Genomic DNA, 22,921 nt, shown 5'->3' with positions numbered 1-22,921 from the left:
CGTTAAATAATATAGTACTACCGGAACAATTTAACATCACTGTAGCACCAAGCGCCTTCCATAGAGAATAGACATCACACTCATAAAATTATTTTCCATTTAGCTCAATATTAGGAAGTCCAATTAATCAAAAACACTCAAATTATTCAGTAAAATAAAATAAATATCTATATTCTAAATTTCGTCAAACTTCCATGGGTCATTAATGACCCCTTGAGCATAAATATGTTAAAACAACTTACAGGATAATGCATTAATAAAAAGCAAGATTCGAGACAATATATAAAAATATTTATTACAACTTCATATATACACATATAATTAAGTATTTATCTACAAACAAACAAAAAAGAGAGAACAGTCAATTGTTTATGTCAATAATGGGAAGGTGGTGGATAATACTGAGACGTTTGTGGTGGTGGAGGCCGGTATTGATGACTATATGATGTAAAAGTTGCTGATGTATTCACTGAATTACTGACAGCCGCCAACGCCGCCTTGCTTGGAGTTATGTACGTCGGAGGATAGGCAGATGTTTGTGTTGGTGCCGATGAAGGATAAGGACCCTGATAGGGCGGCGGGACTTCAGTCTTTGTTCCAATAGTCTCAGATTTCTCAAGCTTGTCATTTGTGGTAGATGACAAATTTGAATCAGTCTTCAATATTTTGGGGGGCAATACTGAAAAGAAAAAGGCGAAAGTTACAATGTAATTGGGATATTACAATGTTAAGATGTAGTTCAAAGACTGAATGCTAATTTCTATTTGGTTTTGCAGTTCAAAAACTGAATGCTAATTTCAATTTGGTTCTAATTCTTTTTATTGTTAACTACCATTCACCACCATTTTTTATATGTAGTACTCATATTATACGTAGATACTCCACTTGTACAGTCGTCAGCAAAAGTATGCATCACTTATACAATTTCACTTCTCGCAAACTTTGGAGTGACTGAACTGGTGTCAATACCGTTTTCTGGAGATATATATATACATATAAATCTTTAAATTGCGGGAACGTGCATTCAAAGAGTTGTTTTCATTTGGAAGTTATTGAAGAAATCTGAAAAAACACTTTTGCTGGTGACTGTAGCTACTTTTCCACAATGCTATCAATAAAAAGAAGGAAAAGATGCCTTCAATTCATAGACAGTATTTAAATAAATAAATAATAAAGAAATCACGAAGAGGAGGAGTAAGATTATCTCTCACACAAAATCTTCCGATGATGATAACGGATCATCCAAGTCTAAAACTACTTATTAATGAAGTTACTTGCACATGCTTCATTCTATGAATGTGTTCTTCAAACGATTTTTTCCTTTTAGTGCAACTTCATTCTGCAAGTAAAAGTTTCATCGCCATTTTGCATGGATCTTACTCTAAAAAGACGGGTTTTGAATTAAATTGCTAAGAACAGTTCTAGATCCTAACTAATTATGAACAGGAACGTAAAAACGACCGTAGATTTTCTGTTTGAAGAATTATTTTTACCCATTCTATCATAGTCTATATCCTTAAAGAATTCTTAAAATAGTTGGCGGTACCATTCCTAAAAATACAACATAACCAACATTATGAGTGATCATACATCGTGATAATGTATTTCTAAGGATCCAAATTTGTTAGACATTAATTTTTAACAAAATACACAAAGGTCTGTGAAAAATAGTGCACAATCCACTGTAGCTCGGTAATGGTAAGCAGTAGAAAAATTAAATTTTGTAGGGCCTTTAATACCTAATCATTTTTATTTCCTGTTGTTTCAGATAAGCCACTAGGAATGATCAACGTCACGCCTTACTACGCCAACGTGCAGTGATCGAATTCCACCATAAATCGGGGAAAACTCAGCAACATCGATTCACAGTAGGCTGTGGCCAATCTATGGAGACAACACTATGGTTTTAGAGGTTTCGACGTGGTGATCGCAGCACCTAGGAGCAGGCACTGTCAGGTAGACCGTTAACTATCACAGCCAATGAAAACGCATTAGTCATTGTAGACCTCATCCAAAAAGAAAGATGTATCACACGAGACAGATTAAATAGAGCACACATGTACGGCAAAAGGATCTGTGTTAACGCTAGTCCAACAATTGAGATACAGAAAAAAATGTGCTCGCTGAGTTCCACGGCTCTTGACAAGGAAAGCGATGCGAATCAAGATGAATGCCTATGATGAGCTGTAAAACTCCTCCGAGGACTGTCCAAAATGCCTTTATGGAGTCGTCATGTGTGATGGAAGCTGGTTGTATAATTTCTATCCTGAAACCAAAATGAAGTTGATGGAATGGAAGAAATCAGAATGTTCACATCAAAGGACGTCGCAACTTCTCAGCTCATACAACAAATTGACGGCGACATCCTTTGGGAACACAGGGGCGATATTTTCAGAGACTTTCTTGAATGTGGAAAGATCATTATCAAAGAACAATAGGGGTTTATCCTTGGAAAAGCTGCAGTGTCTTACGAACAAAGAGGCTAGCGTTACACGCAAGGGACATCACGTTACATCACGATAATGCAAGAGCTCATACTGCACATGACAGTTCAGAAGATGGCTTACAGGAAAGACAGCGTTCTACAACCTCCATACAATCCCGACTTAGCACCAGCAGAATTCTATCTGCTTGGACGACTAAAGGATCATTTGTATATGAAATAACCTTGATATAACGAAGAGCTAATTACATGTGTGAAAAATGTAATGATCAACCCGAGGAGTTTTACGAATACACATTTGTGTCATGGAAACAATGATGGCTGCAGTGTAGTGTAGTAAATGGATCATATATTGAGAGACATTTCCAAAAAACCAATGCTCCTATCTACAAAATTTCATTTCTCTACTGCTTACTATTTCGAAATACAGTGTACTGTACGTTACTGTTTGACGACCTTTCTATTAATTTCTTTGAACTCGTGATCTATTGTAATTTCTACAGCATCTTTTTTTATCAAGGAACTTCAATTGTGTTAGATGATCCAGAATAAGGTAAGGTTGATATAGAACTGCAATCAATGCAAACTGTCTAAACAAACAGTATGAGACTTAGCTCGATCCCTGGCCATGAGAATTTGCGGTGGGTAACATCGTATTCATAGATTTTCTAGGGGATACTCCTGTTTCTCCTGCATTCTAATTTCACCCATTATTTCATTATCATTCACTCTCATTAGAAATCTATCCCCTTTAGCCGAAGGGTCATAATCGTGAGATGCTAAACTAGAAGAATCATTTCACTTTATTTATTAATGATTATATTTTGTAATTCCTTAATATTATATAATACCATATCCTAAAACAGAAGATTTCTCTCCTAGCTGATCGTCGTTAAGGATTTTCCAGTACAATATATGAAAAAAGAACCAGCGAAATTGAAATATCAATATGAAAAAAAAAAAAACTCACTAAACTAAAAGGAATTATCGGCACAATGACTATTCCTTGAAGTACCAGCGATGCAAATAAAGCTGAAGTAAACTGGACGGTCTGGCTAATTGCAGATCAAATTTTGAATTCCTGCCATTTCATCTTTTAGATTTTTTTAAGTAAGTTGCAACTAGAAAGAGGAGGTTTATATATATATATATATATATATATATATATATATATATATATATATATATATATATATATATATATATATATAATAGCTGAAATACCCGTTTTTTGCACGGGGAGAACAGGTTTATGTGAAATATTTGAACCTCCTCTTTTCCATTCGGATACGCATGGGGGATGAATTTACACTTAAACGGCATCGGTTGTGTCAACATTCATCTCATTTGACACTAATATAGACCATCATCCTTTTCCCACCCCAGCCCTTACTGATGAAACTAAACTAGGACTTCAATGACGTCGGGGGTGTTACTAAGAATCTCAGCAACCCTAAAAACTATGACTGGACACTAATATCAGTAGGTTCCGATTATTTACATTTTACTCCCTTACGCCTTCTCTTCCCCTTGCCGAAAATGTACAAAAACCCAAAAATCATCAAAATTGGTGCAACAGTCTCGGAGAAGTTACCCGTCAAACGTATTTTTAGGGTAACTCCTCATACTTCACCCCCCTTGCCGAAAATGTGGATCGGCGCAGCTAGGATGATTTCGCGAACATCGTCGTCAGTTTTATTCAATTTTTCGCACAGATTTTGAATCCCTGCTGCTTCCCCCCTCCTTAGGACGCATACTTTAAACAAAGTATCATGTCAAAACGCCGAGATAGGCTGTGGTTCAGTCATGTATCAAAAATCATCCAAATTTATCCGGTGATCTAAAACGAGTTACCGGGCAAACATCTTTACATCAATTTATATATATATGCCCCCCGTAACACAATAATTTTCATAAACGGTGGGTAACGGATCGTTTGTTTTAAATGAAGAATGTACCAGGTTTCATTTTTCTAAGTTGAAAGGATCCTGAGATACGTAATTTTTCGCATAAATTTTGTACTCTTCGCGCCCCCTTAGGATATTCATTTTAACTAAAGTAACATGATAAAAACACAACTTGATTTTTGGTATATGAATAGACCATAGCCTATCAAAATTGGTGTTGCTATATAGGAGTTGGAGGATAAACATCGTTACATTATATATATATATATATATATATATATATATATATATATATATATATATATACATTCCTGGAGGTGATTCGTGGCATCAAAAGAAGACAAAAAGTCCTCTTGTATGTTGTCGAATTCCGCGTCATGTACGAGTATAACAGGGCTGCCTACTTGAAATCAACAATCGAATCTTGAGAACTGGACGGAATATAAAGATATTCACAAACTGCGGAAATATTTTAAACAAGTGGGTTACGTGTGTGAAGTCGGTTAAGATTTTTTTTTTGCAAGTTTTATAATAATTATTACAACATTGTTTCATCACACTGTTGTGTGGAAATAAAATGATTCAAATAATTTTATATTATCAATCATAATTTCGTTTTCCTTTAATGTTCTACTTAACCGTTTACAGCTAACAAATGATCCTTATCTACCAACCTACACGTTTTAAATCGCTCCACCAAAGGAGTTCAAAATAACTTCATGCATTTTAATTAAGATATTATATCTTGCATGCATTTAGTTATAAGCATTTCAGCTACTAGTATTCGTTTTTTTAAAAATGAGGGAAGATTAACTTGTTAGTAACAAACAGAAACTCAACTCATTGTATAGTTTAGTACCGCCGACAATCAACCCTGTTACTAGTATTGTATTCACAATGAAAAAACAAAGAAAAACAACTGGTCGTACAAAATCATATCCATAATATCTTTACCTCGCAATTTCCACTATCTTGGGACTCATCTCTTACTTGCTACTATTAAATCAGCATCTTGTACAATTATATATTACCTACAGCAGAATATAATAAAATAGTTATAACAAAAACTGGGCTCTGCAAAATCACACATAAGAGTAATAATATATTTTAGCTGACAATCACCAGCGCCCACTACATTCAACTGCACGTCAAATTGAATAATTAATTAATACCGATTTATAGTGTTAAACAAATATTAAACAAATGGAAATATTTTTGTTTCCATTTCTACTTAAAGGAATAAATGAAAAAAATAGATAATGAAATTATTATTTCTTCACAATTCAAGAATCGTATACACATTACTTCAAAGCTGCGGTTCCATGCTCGATTAACGGTGGGAAATATACATAAGATTCGGATCTTACATTGTACTGCTGTTTATATCATATATCCTGCGTATTGAACAGAAATGCTGCACTTCACAAATCGTTTAAAAATACGCAATAAACATGTTTATTTATTTGCGGAAAAACAGTTTCATCTTTAATTTTTACCTACATGAATGTATGTCGGTATGTTCTTAATTGTTTAGACGCCTACCAAATTCAATTTTGTTGTTTCGCATTAAGAATCCTGAAATGTCAAACAATACAATCACTAATTACTCTGTAGTTCCTTAATATTACAAAATGCAGTCTGCAAAATCGGACGAATCTCCGAGTTGATAGCCGTTAAGAACTTTTCAGCGATGCCTATGATGCCATAATTGGTTTTCTAGTAAATTTACCAAGACAAAATCTTGCAGTGGGGATTACTTGCATAAAATTTCTTAGCCCAACATTTCGTATTTGATGTGCACTATTTAAAGTGACAGAAGGATTAAAAGTGACAGAATAGCAAAATTAATATAAAGTATAACGCCACTAGCACGTAGTTTCTAGCGACGTATTAGAAAAGTCTCGACGCTGTAGCATATGAACATACTTGTCCCATGGAGTTGAGACCTGATGCGCACGAGATCGTGTTAGTGTTCCAAATCTCAGGGCATATACGTCGCAGCGGATTACGCTTAACGTCATGTGACAGCTGATGCTAGTAATGTGCATAAAGTGCTGAAATTTTTGGAATCAAACGTAAGGTACTGAGCCGTGAACATGAGTGAACTTTTTGCAAAACTGAGCTACATTATGCAATTTTATTTCGATAAAGATGCAAATGCCGCGCAAGACTGTGAAGAAATTTGTGTGTTTATAGGGACAATAAATTATCAAAAAGCAACAGCCAAAACGTGGTTCGGTCATTTTATTTCAGATTTCGATGTCCAAGATTCTTGTAGTGGGCGACCAATCACAGCAAAAGTGGATGATATTCTGGCAAAGTCGGGCCAGACCAGCATGTAAACTGTCATGGCATCGTCGATGACCTAAATAGCTATCAAACTGTTGAACCATTTGGAGAAAGCTGGTTACAAAAAGAAACTTGGCATTTTGGTGCCACATGATTTGATTTAAAAAAAAGATCGAATATCCATCTGTGAATCTCTACTGAAATGTAGCAAACTTGAACCATTTCTGAAGCGTTGATGAAAAGTGTATAAATTACATGTGCGAAAAAAAGATCGTCGTCAAAACGAGCAGCAGCTCTGCAGCCCGTGGTAAAGCTCACAATGACGCCCACAGAGATTATGCAGTGCATTTGGTGAGGTTGGAAGGCTATAGTACATCACGAGCCGCTGTCGGCGGACAAAACGATAGACTCAGACTTGTACTGTCGACAATTGAAGCATTGCTCCGAATAGTGATATATGGCATATTTTAGTGAAACCGAGAAAACGAAGAAAATTGAAATATGCTATCATATACAGCAATGCTCCGCTGAGTTTGCAAGCGTATTAGTGCTATGGGCAATGGGGAAGAGAGTCTTTCAGTACACGTACGCCATGTTTTGTTCGGCATGACTTGACTGGTAACTCAGAAAAGTCCAATATGCCATACAGCGTTATTCGGAGTAATACTTTAATTAGCGCGAGTCACCTAGCAATTCAAAAGAAACGACCGAACTGGTCAACACAAAAGGTGTCGTATACTACGCTGACAACACCAGAGCATATACACCTTTTACATGAAGTCGTGAGAATTTGGCAACCACCGTATAATCCGGACCTGTCACCGTCAAACTATCGCTTGTTTCGGTCTCTCCAGAAACCCCTGAACAGTGTTAAGTTAGTTTCAAAAAAGACACAAATTTTTAACCAGGAACAAAAGTTCTATAGCGAAGCGATTATGGTGTTGGGGAAATAACAGGTCAGCGAACAAATGTTGCATATGTGGTTTCGTGTTATTTTCAAATAACAATAAATGTATTCTCAATTTTTACCTCCAAATGCTGATAAGCTGATGTATTTTTTCTTATTCATTTACTTAACATATAATTATTGTATTCGGTGCAAGAGGTGCAAGCCGTTTGAATTGCTGTTATTTATGGAACCCAGGCTTCAGATTCGGTTTCAAACAACGATAACATGGAATAATTATACAATTTTAGAACTTACTTATATTTTTTAATCTTTTCTCTGTCAATTCGATAAGGTTTACCAAAGGTAGACAAAGCATTAACACACATTACGCAAAAACTGGGGAGGGTATCTGTTTTTTCCGCTATATTTTTCTGGAAAATTTTCCGTTCTAAAAAAAAAATATCAGCAATCAAGTAACAATTCCTCGGCAATCATAAAATTGGTTGAATTCATGTACAGAAACATAAAAAAAGTGAAAGATCGTTTAAAGAATCTGAAAATTTTCATGGCTCAGACAATTTTCAGTACTATTTGGAACAAGTTAAACAATTTTTCATGAATCGAAATATTTTCTGTCTTATATGGAAAAATTGAAGAACTTTTAATGAGTCGGAAAATTTTCATCATTTTGAAGCAAAAAGTAAAGCAACTTTTTGTGAATCGGAAAGTTTTATTGCTGTGTAGAAACAAGTGAAAAGAATCATCATAGATCGGGAAATTTTCATCACGATCTAGAAACAAATGGAAAAAAACTTTTCATAAGCCGGACAATTTTGGATATTATGTATAGTGATGTTAGGTGGAAAATTTTCCACTATATTTAACTGCACATTCAGCTACAAAATTGAATTTCTGTAAAGGAAAGTTAGTCAGCAACAAATTATAATTTTCCAATTAGCTTTCGGGAACCGGAAAATTTTCTAATATTTCAAGTTGGGAAGTAAAATTGTACACAGTGTTTCTCTCTCTCTCTTCATCTGCGAGCTCCTTCGTTGCTAAGCGGTTAGCATACGCGCCTTTGGCATGGAAGACCTCGCTTCGATTCCAGCGGGGTTAATCAGTTGGTCCCGTCTTTTATATTCTCGCTGCTGAAAGGGACGTTAAACTCAAAATCAAATCAACTCCTCTGTTGTGTGTGTATGTGTTTGTGTATGCAAAGTGCAGAGAACATGAGTTCGTAGAGTACAAATATCCAATTCTATTATTTAAAATTTCAATTTATTAAAAGTCATGAATGTTTTCCGATTCATAAAAACATACTCCATTTATTCCTACATTGTTGTTTAGCCGTAAAATTTATCGGTAATAAATATTGTCTTAAAAAGTTTCATGAAGTGAAAATCTAACGATTCTTCATTTCAAGAATGTTTCAAAAACTTCACTGCGTTCTTCCCTCAGAATCCCCTTTGATCTTACAATATTAGATTCCGTCAGTTTAATACGCATAAGACGGTTTTCTCATAGCTTTACTGCTTTTATAGTTTTACATTCTGCAACATTTATAAATAAGTAGATATAATAGGGAGAGAGAGAGAGAAAGAGAGAGAGAGAGAGATACTATGTAAATATTTACTTCCCAACTTGAAATATTAGAAAATTTTCTGGTTCCCGAAATCTAATTGGAAAATTATAATTTGTTGCTGTCTAATTTTCCTCTACAGGAATTGTATATCTCAACGTGCAGTTAAATATAGTGGAAAAATTTCCACCTAACATCACTATACATAATATCCAAAACTGTCCGGATTATAAAAAGTGTTTTCCCTTGTTTCTACATCGTGATGAAACTTTTCCGATTCATGAAAATTACTTACATTTGCTTCTACAAAGCAATAAAACTTTCCGATTCACAGAAAATTGTTTTACTTTTTGCTTCAAAATGATGAAAATTTTCCGACTCATCAAAAGTTCTTGAATTTTTATATACAAGACACAAAATATTTCGATTTATGAAACATTGTTTCACTTGTTCCTACATAGTACTGAAAATTGTTTGAGCCATGAAAATTTTCAGATTTTTTAAACGATCTTTCAATTTTTAACATTTCTATACATAAATTCAATCAATTTTATGAATACTGAGGAATTGTTACTTGATCACTGATATTTGTTAACGGAAAATTTTCCGGAAAAATATAGAAGAAAATTTTCCACCTCACATCACGGCTATACAACGATGTAGGAATAAGTGGAGTATGTTTCTATGAATCGGAAAATTTTCCGTTCAAAATTTTCCGGAATATTTTCATCACTGTACAGGACAGACAGTTCTTCGATTTATGAAAAACTGTTTCACTTGTTCCTACATAGTACTGAAAATTGTCTGAGGTATGAAAATTTTCAGATTCTTTAAACGATCTTTCACTTTTTAACATTTCTATACATAAATTCAATCAATTTTATGAATACTGAGGAATTGTTACTTGATCACTGATATTTGTTAACGGAAAATTTTCCGGAAAAATATAGAAAAAAATTTTCCACCTCACATCACGGCTAAACAGCGATGTAGGAATAAGTGGAGTATGTTTTTATGAATCGGAAAATTTTCATCATTACAGGACAGACAATTCTTCGATTCATGAAAAATTATTTCACTTGTTCCTACATAGTACTGAAAATTGTCTGAGCTATGAAAATTTTCAGATTCTTTAAACGATCTTTCACTTTTTAACATTTCTCTACATTATTTCAATCAATTTTATGAATACTGAGGAACTGTTACTTGATCACTGATATTTGTTAAGAACGGAAAATTTTCCGAAAAAATATAGAAGAAATGTCTCCACCTCACATCACGGCTAAACAACGATGTAGGAATAAGTGGAGCATGTTTTTATGAATCGGAAAATTTTCCGTTTCAAATAATTACATACAAAATGACGCATTTGTCAGACTTCTGCTAACTTTCATTTCCGATTCAACACATCGCCATCAATACAGGAACATTGTATGTAACCCTGCTTTTCCTATGAAAATGGAATGCATGCGGTGTATTGGAGATTTCGGCATTAGATACTATTAGGACAGTCTATTAATTATGTAACGCTACAGAACATGAGAAAGGTTTACAATTTGTTACTCTTTATGGCATAAGGAATTCTTTTTAACAATTTAACTGTCACAAACGTTCAATCATTTTGTAGCATCTCACTGATCGTAAAATTATCAAAGAAAAGGAAAAATTTCTGGCAATATTTAAGAAAACTGGCGCTGAAGAAAAAACGGGAAAATGGACAGTGACTATAATCTGACAAGGAAGGGTCACGCAGTGGCTCCGCTGAGATCCGAACGAGACAATTGTGTTTGCATTTGAAATGCTATAACTAGATGAATCCCAAAGTTATACGTGCCACCGGGAGGAATATCGTGAGTTACAACATATTTTGTAATGTAAGAACTACAAAAAAATTACATGGCAGAATAGTTTGAACCGAGTCATTTGTTCGGAAACGGTTGTGTAAGTGGAAAACTCGACCAACACGTATACCATCATTTTCAACGACAACTTTGTTGGGGTAAAAAACTTTGTCCCAGGGTCCCCCGCAGGGTCCCAGACGGGGTCCAACTCAAAATTTTCAAATGGCAAGGGGGGTTACGTGGCACATCATTTGAAAGCTGTTGTAAAATGAAAGAAAATGCAGCAGGTCTCGACTCTCTACAACAACCCTGTGCAAAATGGCGACGGGTCAAAGTGTAAACAAAAACTTAATTGAAAAGTCCATGGTCACCCCTATAAATCGGAAATTGTGAGAAATGTGAAAACAGAAAAGAATGTGTGGTATTACTTTCAAAGTATAACGATTTAAGTGAAAACGTCTTGTCCCAGGGTCCCCACAGGGTCCCAGGTGGGATCCAACTAAAAAATTTCAAATGGCAAGAGAGGTAGGACATCGTTTGAAAGCTCTTGTTAAGTGAAAGAAGATGGAGCACGTCTCTACTTTCTACGACAACCCTGTCCAAAATTGCGGTGGGTCAAAATGTAAACAAATTGGAAAACAATCCAAGATGGCCGCTTAAAACCTATATCGAAAGGATAAGCATACCAAACTGCTGAAGCTAGGAAAACAAATTTGGCATTAATGTTGATTAGTAAGTGACTAAAATATGCAAAATGTTCAAAAACGCGACATCTTGAGTTCAAAATGCCGCACTATATATCGAACGCATATCCAGCTCACACCACTGGTGTTGGAGAAGTGAATGTTTATGGTTAATAGTCCACAAAATATCAAAGAGTATAATCTGTAATCCAATATGGCTGCCAGCGTGAAAAATGAGTTTGTATATAAACATGTTATTTCTTGGAATACTGTGACCAAGCCAACAAAGTTTGACGCAGTTCGATGTACTGAAATGGCTTACATATGTTTGGTACTACTTGCCAATCTTGCAAATGATTTTTTTTTATTTGGTATTGTTTGAAGTATTGAGATCAAACCAACGAGTGACATACAAATGTAACCATCACGAATACGTTACAATAGAGCCCCCAACTTACTGGTGCAGCAAGTTCTTTCTGTATGAACTACGTATGACAAAATTAGAAAAATACCCGAAGGTATTCAACTTTTTTTTTCACTATGAGTAGGAAGTCATAGTTGTGTGTTCATCGCATATTCGTTATATTCAAGTAAATAATGCCGAGAGAACCGTGACGAACGTGCATTAAGAAGAAACCATATATATGTTGTTACCGAATGAAATAATAGTTGAAGTGAATCGAAATTCAATTGTTGTTTACTCTTCCTAGTATTTCTAAACACATAATAGAGAAAAATAGAGATTTAGATTTGTACTGTTATGAATGACAGGTTTTAAGCACCTTGGATTCGTGGCGGCCATATTTTTCAATTATGCTTTTTACATTTTGACCCGCCGCAATTTTGGACAGGGTTGTCGTAGAAAGTCAAGACTTGCTCCATCTACTTTCATTTAACAAGATCTTGCAAACGATGAGCTTCTTAACCTCTCTTGCCATTTGAAACTTTTTAGTTGGACCCCACCTGGGACCCTGTGGGGACCCTGGGACAAGACTTTTTCACTTAAATTGTTGTACTTTGAACATAATGCCAGACTCCCTTCCTATTTTCAAGTCTCACCATTTCCGATTTATAGGGGTGACCACGGACTTTTCAATTGTTTTTGTTTACATTTTGACCCTCCGTCATCTTGCACAGGGTTGTTGTAGAGAGTCGAGACCTGCTGCATTTTCTTTCATTTTACAACAGCTTTCAAATGATGTGCCACTTAACCCCCCTTGCCATTTGAAAATTTTGAGTTGGACTCCGTCTAGGACCCTGCGGGGGACACTGGGACAAAGTTTTTTACCCCAACAAGGTTGTTGTTGAAAATGATGGGATACGTGTTGGTCTAGTTTTCCACTTACACAACCGTTTCCGAACAAATGACTCGGTTCAAACTATTCTGCCATGTAATTTTTTTGTAGTTCTTACATTACAAAATATGTTGTAACTCACGATATTCCTCCCGGTGGCACGTATAACTTTGGGATTCATCTAGTTATAACATTTCAAATGCAAACACAATTGTCTCGTTCGGATCTCAGCGGAGCCACTGCGTGACCCTTCCTTGTGAGTATTAGAGATTCTAATATCTGAGTATAAAGAAAAACAGGGGGATGAGCACAGATGTAACCAGTGACAAATTTAGAAAAATATTTTAGTAGGGGCTTCTCTTTAGGAATACTTTGTGTTTAGAAATTTTTAATTTTAAGGGAGTGGCTTGAAGGTTATGAGGAACATTTGATTAGTTTTCTATAGAAATCCTAAAATTTTGGAGGAGCTCAGCCCTTCCCCCCGGCGTAAATCCGCCACTGAAGGTAACTATGCAACAAATTGGGTAAAAAATTGTTAAAAATAGCGCTTTGTATTTAATGGACAATCCCTTACTTTCTTACAAGTTTGTGCCATCTACTAATTGCGTCAGAAAAATTGCGTGAACAAATATCAATTACCGATATTGCCCATAACAGACACGAAATGTTTGATTGCCAGGAAATGTTAGGCCAGAATAAAACAGATTAAGATAAAGCAGGGATGTAAATAACCACTCGCCCGAGGGGAGGGTTCATCGATGCCGGCGAGTTTTTAATATTATACCGAAGGTAAGTATATTATTTCTATTGTGGGATGTGAGCTAGTAGCTTTTCTCTTGGACGAGTATAATATTTTTGCTTATTTATATATATGCTTATATTGTTGCTTATTTGCATTCCTGGGTTAAGGAGAACAATCTTTAAGAAGACTGGATTTGGGCGATAATGAGAATTGGAAATTTCTGGAAAGCGAACCAAATTACGAATGCAAGAGCGTAGCTCAGGAATAGCTGAAAGTTAGCCTCAACAGGCTTCTAAAATAACAACTTCAAAATTATGTATGCACTCAAAGTGACCCAACCTAAGAAAAAAAAAAATCAAAATTGCTTTATCAAAGTTTATAACCTAATATGCGTCGCATCAAATGAATATCAACAATATAGTGCATAGTAGATCGGTGTGATAGTCAAGGGCGCCGATTTCTCCGTAAATTTGGGGGGCCCATACAGATTCAGAAAGTATATATATATATATATATATATATGAGGATTTTAAGACAAATTGCATTCAAATTATGCCTAATATTGTATATTCGTAAATACAATAGGGGACCCACATGAGCTTTGGGAGAGGCCGGGGTCCCCCGGGCCCCCAGGATCGGCGCCCTTGGTGATAGTAGAATGTGTGAAACAACCACGTTATGGTAAAGAATAAAAGGCAATCTGACTTTAAAGGAAAAATCGTCTGTGATCACCTCTTCTCAATAAAACGGAAATAGATGCTAGGAAACCCGATATTCAATTGTCTCCAGAAAACATACAAGAAGCAAACCAAAACAAACATGGCAAGCCTAACTAATTCTGCCGCTCTACTTCCTCCCTCCTCTTCAATACTTGACAATAACCTCCTCTTCAATAGGCAGGTTAGCTTACCCTCAAATATGTTGTAAATGGTGGGCTACTTTACAGATGACAGACGACAATCCTGAATTTCACTTCACGTAGCTACATTAATCATTTGGCATGAGAGATTTTTACTAAAAAGCCATCGGCGTCGGCACTGAATCAGCAGCTCCTTCTTGCTCTACAAATTGCCGATTTTGATCTAAGAGGCTATCGTCGCAACGCAAAGTGCTCCCCAAAAGTGTTGTAAATGTTCTATTTTCAATATTTTATCAGAAATAATGAGTCTTAATTGTAACGAACCAAAAGAGTATTGTAAGCTAAGGATACGTAAAAATTCAATTTCATAAAAATTAAATATCCAAATAGCAAGTTGTTTTCTTCTGCTATTTTCTCTCAGAGACTATACAAAAGGTGTATAATCCAAACGTCATTTGGATCGTTACTGATGTGAGAGTTCGGTTTCAACCTTTCTGCCTCTTTAGTCGGTTCATTAACTTTCTCTGTATTAGAGTAGAATGAAAATGCTAGCATCTAGACAAATGACAACGTGAAACGAAAGAAAGAGGAATGTCTGAAATTTCAAGAATAAAGCTCTCCAATTTTATACCTATTCACAGAATACAAGCTAGTCACAAAACCAAAGTATATTGAAGTAATTTTAAATTTACAGTAATTCAAGTAATTTATTATTCAAGTACTCTTCCAGTAATTTAAAGATTTATGAAGTGCACTGGGTATCCCAAACTGCTGGGACTGAGTATCCTTTTAGATACAAAAAGGTAGCTTAAAAAATGCCCTGGTATGTATAAACAAAGATTTCCGAGATATGGAAGTGTTAATATAATAACTGGAAATCTTACTCCTATTTCTTCCCTTCTTGATGACATATCAAAAAATCCTATGTGTGTGACGCTGTATTTAATCATTTATGAATATGTATTTAATCATTTAAAATCAAAAGTCAAAAAAATACATTTCTTGTCTCTCTAATCTCAAAGGATTCTGAGATATGAATATCCTGTTATAACAATTCTAACTCCTTCCTTAGTGGTACCTTACGTCGTAAATGCTATGTACTGTACAAATTTTACATTTCTAGCGTAAGTAGTTTGGCTTAGCTGTTGATCAATCAAGGTTTGATGATCTAAAAAACTACTGAACAGATTTTAATAATTCTTTCACCAAGCTAAAATTACTCTTACTCTCTCATCGTATGTGCTAAAGCTTTGAAATTCCACAGGAATGAAGGTTTATTTCAATAATATTCATATCAATTTATATCATAATAGCCCCTATTGACCTGCACTAAAAATGTAACGAGGGTGGATTGCACAACATCGAACTGGGAACATGCATACAATACTACGTATTTATGATGTGAAAAAAATTAATATTCGCACAGTGAAGAAAGAGAAATAGTAACATTATTGTAATAATCAAAACTAAATACTTAGAAAACTACTTACGATTTATTGTGAAGGATTTTCCTTAAAATTCTATAAAAAGCTGAAGATTTCATTTCGTAAAATACACATTTATGTATAATAAAAAGGAATGAAGTTTTACCGTAGCAGCCTGATATATATATATATATATATATATATATATATATATATATATATATATATATATATATATATATATATAAACGCAAGGTACGTCAAGACTTTGTTCCTTTTATTAAAATTCTATAGATTGTTTGTTCTATATTAAAACAAGAATTATTATCCAATTTATAATGTACAATAATTAGAGTTAAATTTGAATTTCGTAACTTCGCTCAATTCATCAAAGCGTAAATTATCTTTTGCATTTCTTAATCCTACCATTAAAACTACTAATTCTATCTATTTTCTATATTATATTTTGTTAAAATACTGAAAAACTCAGGAAATGCTTTTACTATTATCTGTATTTTTCTACAGGGTGTCTACTAAAATTCCGAAATGAAATTTCGTGACTTTTTCGTGACCTTTTCTGTACCAAATCATAAAATTTTCTAATATTTTCAAGAGCGAATTTGGGTGCGAATTAGGCCGAATTTTCATCCATGCGATAGAAACATACTTTACTTGCGATTTGGTATCGTCTAAAGCCGACCATAGACATTTTTGGTGGTGAACTTGGACGTTTTATAGAACAAAATTTTCCAATCTGTACTTACATTTGAACAGTTAAAAAAAAAAAAAGCGTGACCCAAAAGCTAAATTTCGTGACTTTTTCGTGACTTTCATGACCATTTTCTGATTTCGTGACATTCGTGACCGACAGACACCCTGTTCTAGTACTATATTATTTCCTAGTTCATTTAAAATACTACATAGTAAAATAATCAGTGTCTTATGAAGATATATATGGTTCAAATCAATTACGACTTACAGGCTTAAGGAACAAATTGATTAATAAAAATCTCACCAATACCGAAGAACTTACAGAACTAGAAAAACAGGTAGAAATATATACAGTGTATGCAATATATTTAGGTGTCATTAATGTATTTTTCCTTAAAGAATAATAATACTATTTATTAAAGAAAAAATATACATTACAGAAAAAAAACTAATACATATAATTTGTTAAACTACAACTGCAAATTAAACTTCCCAATGTAGTTTTACATATAGTTAAATTATCGTTGCATTCTACATAGCTTAATACAACATTAATATATAGCCGAAGACTTAACAATACAATAAAAGTATAAAAACCATAAAATCTGAATGATATTTATAATATTACAAGGATTAGAATACAAGGAAGGATTAGAATAGGATTAGAATAAAAATGAAAAGAAATATAAAAGTTTTGTTACTTAATGCCTCTTAATTTTTGTAGTGAGCTCTGAAAAAATGAAAAGAAATAGAAAAACTTTGTTAAGGCCTTTTAATTGTTCTAGTGAACTTTAGCTCAGACTAAGAAGCGATGTGAGAAAAGCAATTTTTCATATAATGTACTACATCCTAACATGGTCCATATTCGTAGTTTAAGACATGTTTTCTTCCACATATTGCTTTCAGAAATTGTTATAAATTTAGATTAAACTATATTATCATATACTCCGTAAGTGTTGTTTTGTGTCTTGTCTATATCAAATCTCGTCTTTTTGTCTGATGTCATATACATGATACTTTTCTATTCCATAACACTACGTTACCACGTATATTTTATGCTAATATATTATCTATGTACAAACTGGAGTACAGTTTTTTTAACAATATTTTAAACGGATAATTTGTTTCAATAGTAATGTTTCTGTTTGAAATTATTTTTTGAGTAAATATACACAATTCCTATAGCCTTCTTTTGCACCAGATAAGAGTAAATTTATTCTAGAAGAAGGAATTGTATCATGAGGGACATGCTAGAGGGTATGCGAGGCTATATAAGACGTGGACTTACTGGTTAACGTGGAATCCAAACCACATGAGCTCCCGCCGTGAATCGAACGGATCTCCCACGCCATAGGCGCGTACGCTAACCGCTTAGCCACGAAGGCGCTCTAAGACCGTGAAGCATGGAAGCTTCTCAGTTGCAGCAAGTGACCTGCCAATAATGGCAGAATACCTATGATTATGCATGTTCCAAAGACGTACAAATACTATATCAAATGATACTATATACTCTTTTTCTTTAGTCTGTACTCAAGGCAGTTCTGAAGCGATATAAAACATTTATTGGACCTACCTTTTTCTCTAAATATTTATTTTCGAAGAAAGGAACTGTATCTTAATTTTCTTCGACAAAACAATAAGAACAAAAGTCCCTCTAGACCTATACACTAACATTATTGTTACAAAGTCTTTATGATGGATGTTTAAAGTTTTACAAATAGTTCACGGTTTTTCACTTAACCATTAAATATAATAAGAAAAGAAGGATTTTTCTTATTGTAAACAATAAGATGTTTTTATACAGTCATGTTTAAGGTATTAGGTGCCAACTGAGTTTTATGGTGGACAAACACGTGTGTGTAGGTTTTCTCGGGATTCTTCCGTTTCCTCCTACTTTCGTCATTCCACCACTATCATTTGTTTCATCATCGCCGTCTCCCTTAACCTCGGTGCATAATCGTGAGACGTTAAACTCAGAAAAAGTGCTACACCTTACCTTGTGTTAAATATGCACTGTGTACTTTAGTCCATTGTATGTCCCGTAGGCTGCCATTCTTTGTCATCTTCGGGGTTTTACAGACTGTTCATTATGTTGTAAAAGTAAATTTCTTTTGCGATACAAGTATATAAAAGTATACGTGATGTCAAATTCAAATAGCATTCGACCCACCAAGGCCTAAGCTGAAGATGAAGTATCTGTTGAAACCAGTGAACCGAGTCGACCTTAAACATTAATCCATGAAAATCTGTCACAAGAAAGGTGCCCCAACTAGAACTCTATATATTACTAAGCGTTACTTCCTATGCGTGCAATGTGCCCCGCCCATTTTAGGAATTTAATCTTATTATCTGCACGAAATTCGGTGGCTTGTAGTTATTGCGAAGTTTTGCATTGCGTAACTTTCCCCATTCACTCGTTTGCTTATCTATTTTCAAACCAAATATCTTCCATACAAATGTTTTCGATAACTCTAAACTTCTAAAAGATGTTGCTTTTTGCAAATCAATACTCTTCGCCCAAGACTTGGCTGTTCCGAAGTGCTAAAAGGAACGCTGGCGTTTAAGGTTGTTCAAAATTCGGAGCGTTCGAGTGTTAAGTGCCCTTCTGCAAAATTTGCATAATTATGATACATTATAATAAAAATAAATGAAGCGTAAGGAGAAAAAAACAAGGAAAAATGAAATGAAATCTTTGAGTTTTACGTCCCACGATTATGCCGGTTAGGCTAAAGGAGACGGTGATTATGAGTAATGAATGAAATGGTGGAATGAAGAAAGTGGGAGGAAACGGGAGAACCCCGAGAAAACCCACGCACACGGTGTTTGTCCACCACAAGGTTCACTTGGCGGGGGCTGTGATCGAACCCGGGACCCCAAGCACCAGAGGTGAACGCTCTACCACTGAGCAACCGTGGCCTCCGGAAAAAACAAGGAATGTCCATGTGTGTGCTTTGCCCCATCTGTTGATGACTCTTGGTACTACTTGACTGTATATGCCATGCATGCGTAGATGTAGAAATGTCCAAGGGAAGGGGCAAAAGATTTGACTAACCCTATTCATTTTGTACGCGGTTTTCAATATTAAAACGTCGTTTTCTCGAAAATACAGCTTTGTGACATTCCTTCTTTTTTTTTTCCCCTTACCATTCAAATGTAATTGTTGAATAACTTAAGACAGGTTCTATGTATGGAAAATATATTCTTATACCTTGAAGTAAAACAAAACACTCAGTTTTCTTCGAAAGTTAATAACTGGAACTTAATACTCTTATTTACTTTAAGAATTCATTTTTTAATGATTATGCCTGAAACATTCTACTAAAATCAATTATCCATCACAAGTCTCTCAAATAAAATATAAAATTTATGAGCTTACCTGCAGGTACAGGAGATTGTTGCTGCATTAAAGGTGATGACTGGGACACTGATTCCTTTTTTATGGTAGTAACTCTAAGAGGTTGTTTACCTAGAGGGGGCGGAGAATCTGGACAAGGATTTTGTGGTGGCTGTGAATACAGGTCTAAGACCTGATGACATATATCTGAAAAGAAAGAAAAAGATTATGAATAACAGCTTTTCAGTGATTATCCAAAAAATGAAATCACGGCAGCGTTCGTAAGGTTACAACACAACTGGCGTAATTTACTTGTTTACTCCAGTCATAGCACCAATATTTTGTTAAAGAAGTAAAAACAAAGATGTCTAAATTAAAAATGTCCGCCGTGAAGCAGAAATAATAAATTTAGAGTTGTTTCAGAAATTTTTTAATGCTGGTGGGTAGGGGCAATAATTAAGTTTCGACTCAGTGCATCTGTGACATATATATTATTCTCTGTTAATAACTCACGAAATAGTATAAAACATGTTCACCATAGTAATCAAACAGAAAAATAAAACTGCTAAAAATGAAATAACTATTTTAAAAAAAAAAAAAGCTAAATCAAAAATGTTGATTTTAATTATGTATTAGTTTTGCAGATCAGAATTGTAATTATGTGAATGTATTTGAACAATTTTAATAAATTGAATGCTCTATTTAACAAACCGACTAATTATTTCGTATTTTCAATTAACTTTGAAAATTGATACACTATATCAAATTATTTCACTTGATTCCCTCATAAGGAAGTAAATATCTCGCTTTACATTAAGCTAAATAACACATTAGAAAACACAGACTGATACCAAGTTGGGTGCCACCTTTTAATTTTCAATAAAATATATTTGACATCTGATATAGCTTCAATTTAAGAACTTTCTTTTCTCATAGAAACTGTTTTGAATTTTACTTTTAGCCCACATTTAATTAAGTTTTTTCATATCTTAACCCCTGTCTTGATAATGGTGACAACTGTCAGCAGCAAATTTCAGCGTTATGCATGCTCGCTTGTATTATAAGGTGCAGGAAAGCAAGGTGACTACTGTTTTAGTTTATTAACGTAGAAAAGTTGAGAGCAATATTTGATAACATGCGAATAGTTCCCAGTTCTTGGGAACACTGTACATCTTGGAAACCAGATTGAAAACTACAATCCTGAGTGCAGTACTAGTATTTTATAGAAAGCACTGTGAAAAGAAAATAAGGAAAATACGTTTACACTGCTTACAGAACACTTGTAATAATTCGCATCACGGGTCTGTGGTTATTCTGTTAATAGTGCCATCTTAAATTCTTTTTCATACTTTTTAACAGTGTTCTCTATAAAACTTGAAGAAAAGAAGAAAACAGTTTCCAACTTGAATTCTAGTGTGTGTGTGTGTGTGTGTGTGTGTGTGTGTTTTTTTTTTTTTCTCCACTTTCAACAGGTTAATAAATATAATCCGTTATTACAATGACAGTGTCAAACAAACTAAAGAAGTGAAATGCAATTTTGGACGAAGATATGCGAACTGAGAAAGGTGATAGTGTTCACTGCAGCTGTTTTTGGCTTTCAATAAATAATACATTATGAGAGTATCCTTTTCTCTAATTTAACAACATGCGATGATAACGTACCCTGACTTATTGTTCTATTTTCTTGATTTCAACCGCAGTGCTCAAAATGAAATTGCGACGTACAGAACAATATGAAGCATATAGACTTCAGAATTATTCTTGAACTTATCACCCATATCTTTCTGCGAACACCTATGTTCCAAGACTATGCGCGAGTCATTATGTAATTTTGAAGGCAAAAGAATTAAATTTTAAGTTAATATTAATTTTTAAAAAATCTTGCATGAAATAAGGACAGTCGAATTACCAAACGATTTGCTGTACATATTCAGAATCATGTGCAATAACCATACATTTTGATGATAAATAAAATTTCACGAAAATAATAATAATAATAATAATAATAATAATAATAATAATAATAATAATAATAATAAATGCTTCCTTCCAATTGATAAAAAAAAATATATGGTAGTAACATTTGTAAATAATACAGCTCAGAGGACACTACAATATGCATATGATCTACCAGAAAATCGGTATGAATACATCGTACGCAATTGAACTGAAGTAATTTTCTACACTCATTGAAAATCTTTTAACTCACGGAGAACATTTTAAAATTGAATTACTTGAATAATATAATTCCTGCTTTGTTTCAGCGATAATTTCCCTAAATTTTGAACACAATTTACATAAATATAATAACAAATGCAAAAAAAGAATATTTAGTAACTTCTTGTTTTTTGTTTTTGACGAATTAAAATGTGGTAACATAAAATATGCAGTACTAAATGTAAATACGTTACCGCTCACAACTTTTACTCTTTTAATTATATTAAACACTGTTGGTGATCCACAAAATTATCATTGTTTACAATTCAAATTTTGATAGAATAAAGCAGCAGTCAAAAAACGTTCGAAGGATTAGTCTGAAGAAACTAGCAGCAGGCGGTTTTAGCGAGTAGATCGGGTAGGCACGGGCCTACACAAAAATTTTGGAAAATATATGAAGGCCAAAGATACAATAAAAAGTAAATATATTTTCCACTATTTATATTAATAGTAGATCATTATTTAACTAATAGCATCAACCACTACTGTAAAAGTAATTTCCTACTGTCATTAATCAATCAAATCAAATGTGTAGCTATATATATATATATATATATATATATATATATATATATATATATATATATATATATATATATATCCATAAGCGAGGGAGCGGGCCTACCCAAAGTCAAAATCCTAAAGTCGTCCCTGCTAGCAGGACTTTAGGTATCAAAAGTATCGCTGAAACAAAGCAGGAATTATACT

At 34.1% G+C, this 22,921-nt stretch overlaps 1 protein-coding gene across 3 annotated transcripts in view; it reads right to left on the bottom strand.

The window, feature by feature from the left end:
• Window positions 1-269: 269 nt before the first annotated feature.
• LOC145686059 (cyclin-K-like) overlaps window positions 270-22,921 on the bottom strand; it is a 49,795-nt gene continuing 27,143 nt past the window's right edge. The window contains exons 7-9 of one of the 3 annotated variants that reach the window (XR_014131511.1): window positions 20,039-20,203; window positions 5,305-5,381; window positions 542-679 (exon numbers count right to left, since the gene is read on the bottom strand). Coding sequence is in view for 2 of the 3 variants with exons in the window: in XM_081758957.1 (XP_081615083.1) it covers window positions 375-679; window positions 20,039-20,203 (470 nt within the window). In the remaining variant the exon portion in view is untranslated. Of the gene's footprint in view, window positions 680-5,304; window positions 5,382-17,245; window positions 17,393-20,038; window positions 20,204-22,921 lie in introns of those variants that run through there. The other 2 variants (XM_081758957.1, XM_081758958.1) reach the window with 2 other exon arrangements.

Source organism: Thermobia domestica, chromosome 5 (assembly GCF_964235325.1).
Source record: "Thermobia domestica chromosome 5, izTheDome1.hap1.1, whole genome shotgun sequence".
Lineage (NCBI taxonomy): Eukaryota > Metazoa > Arthropoda > Insecta > Zygentoma > Lepismatidae > Thermobia > Thermobia domestica.
The sequence above is the reverse complement of the archived record's forward strand: the minus strand, read 5'-3'. Positions and strand labels throughout refer to the sequence as shown.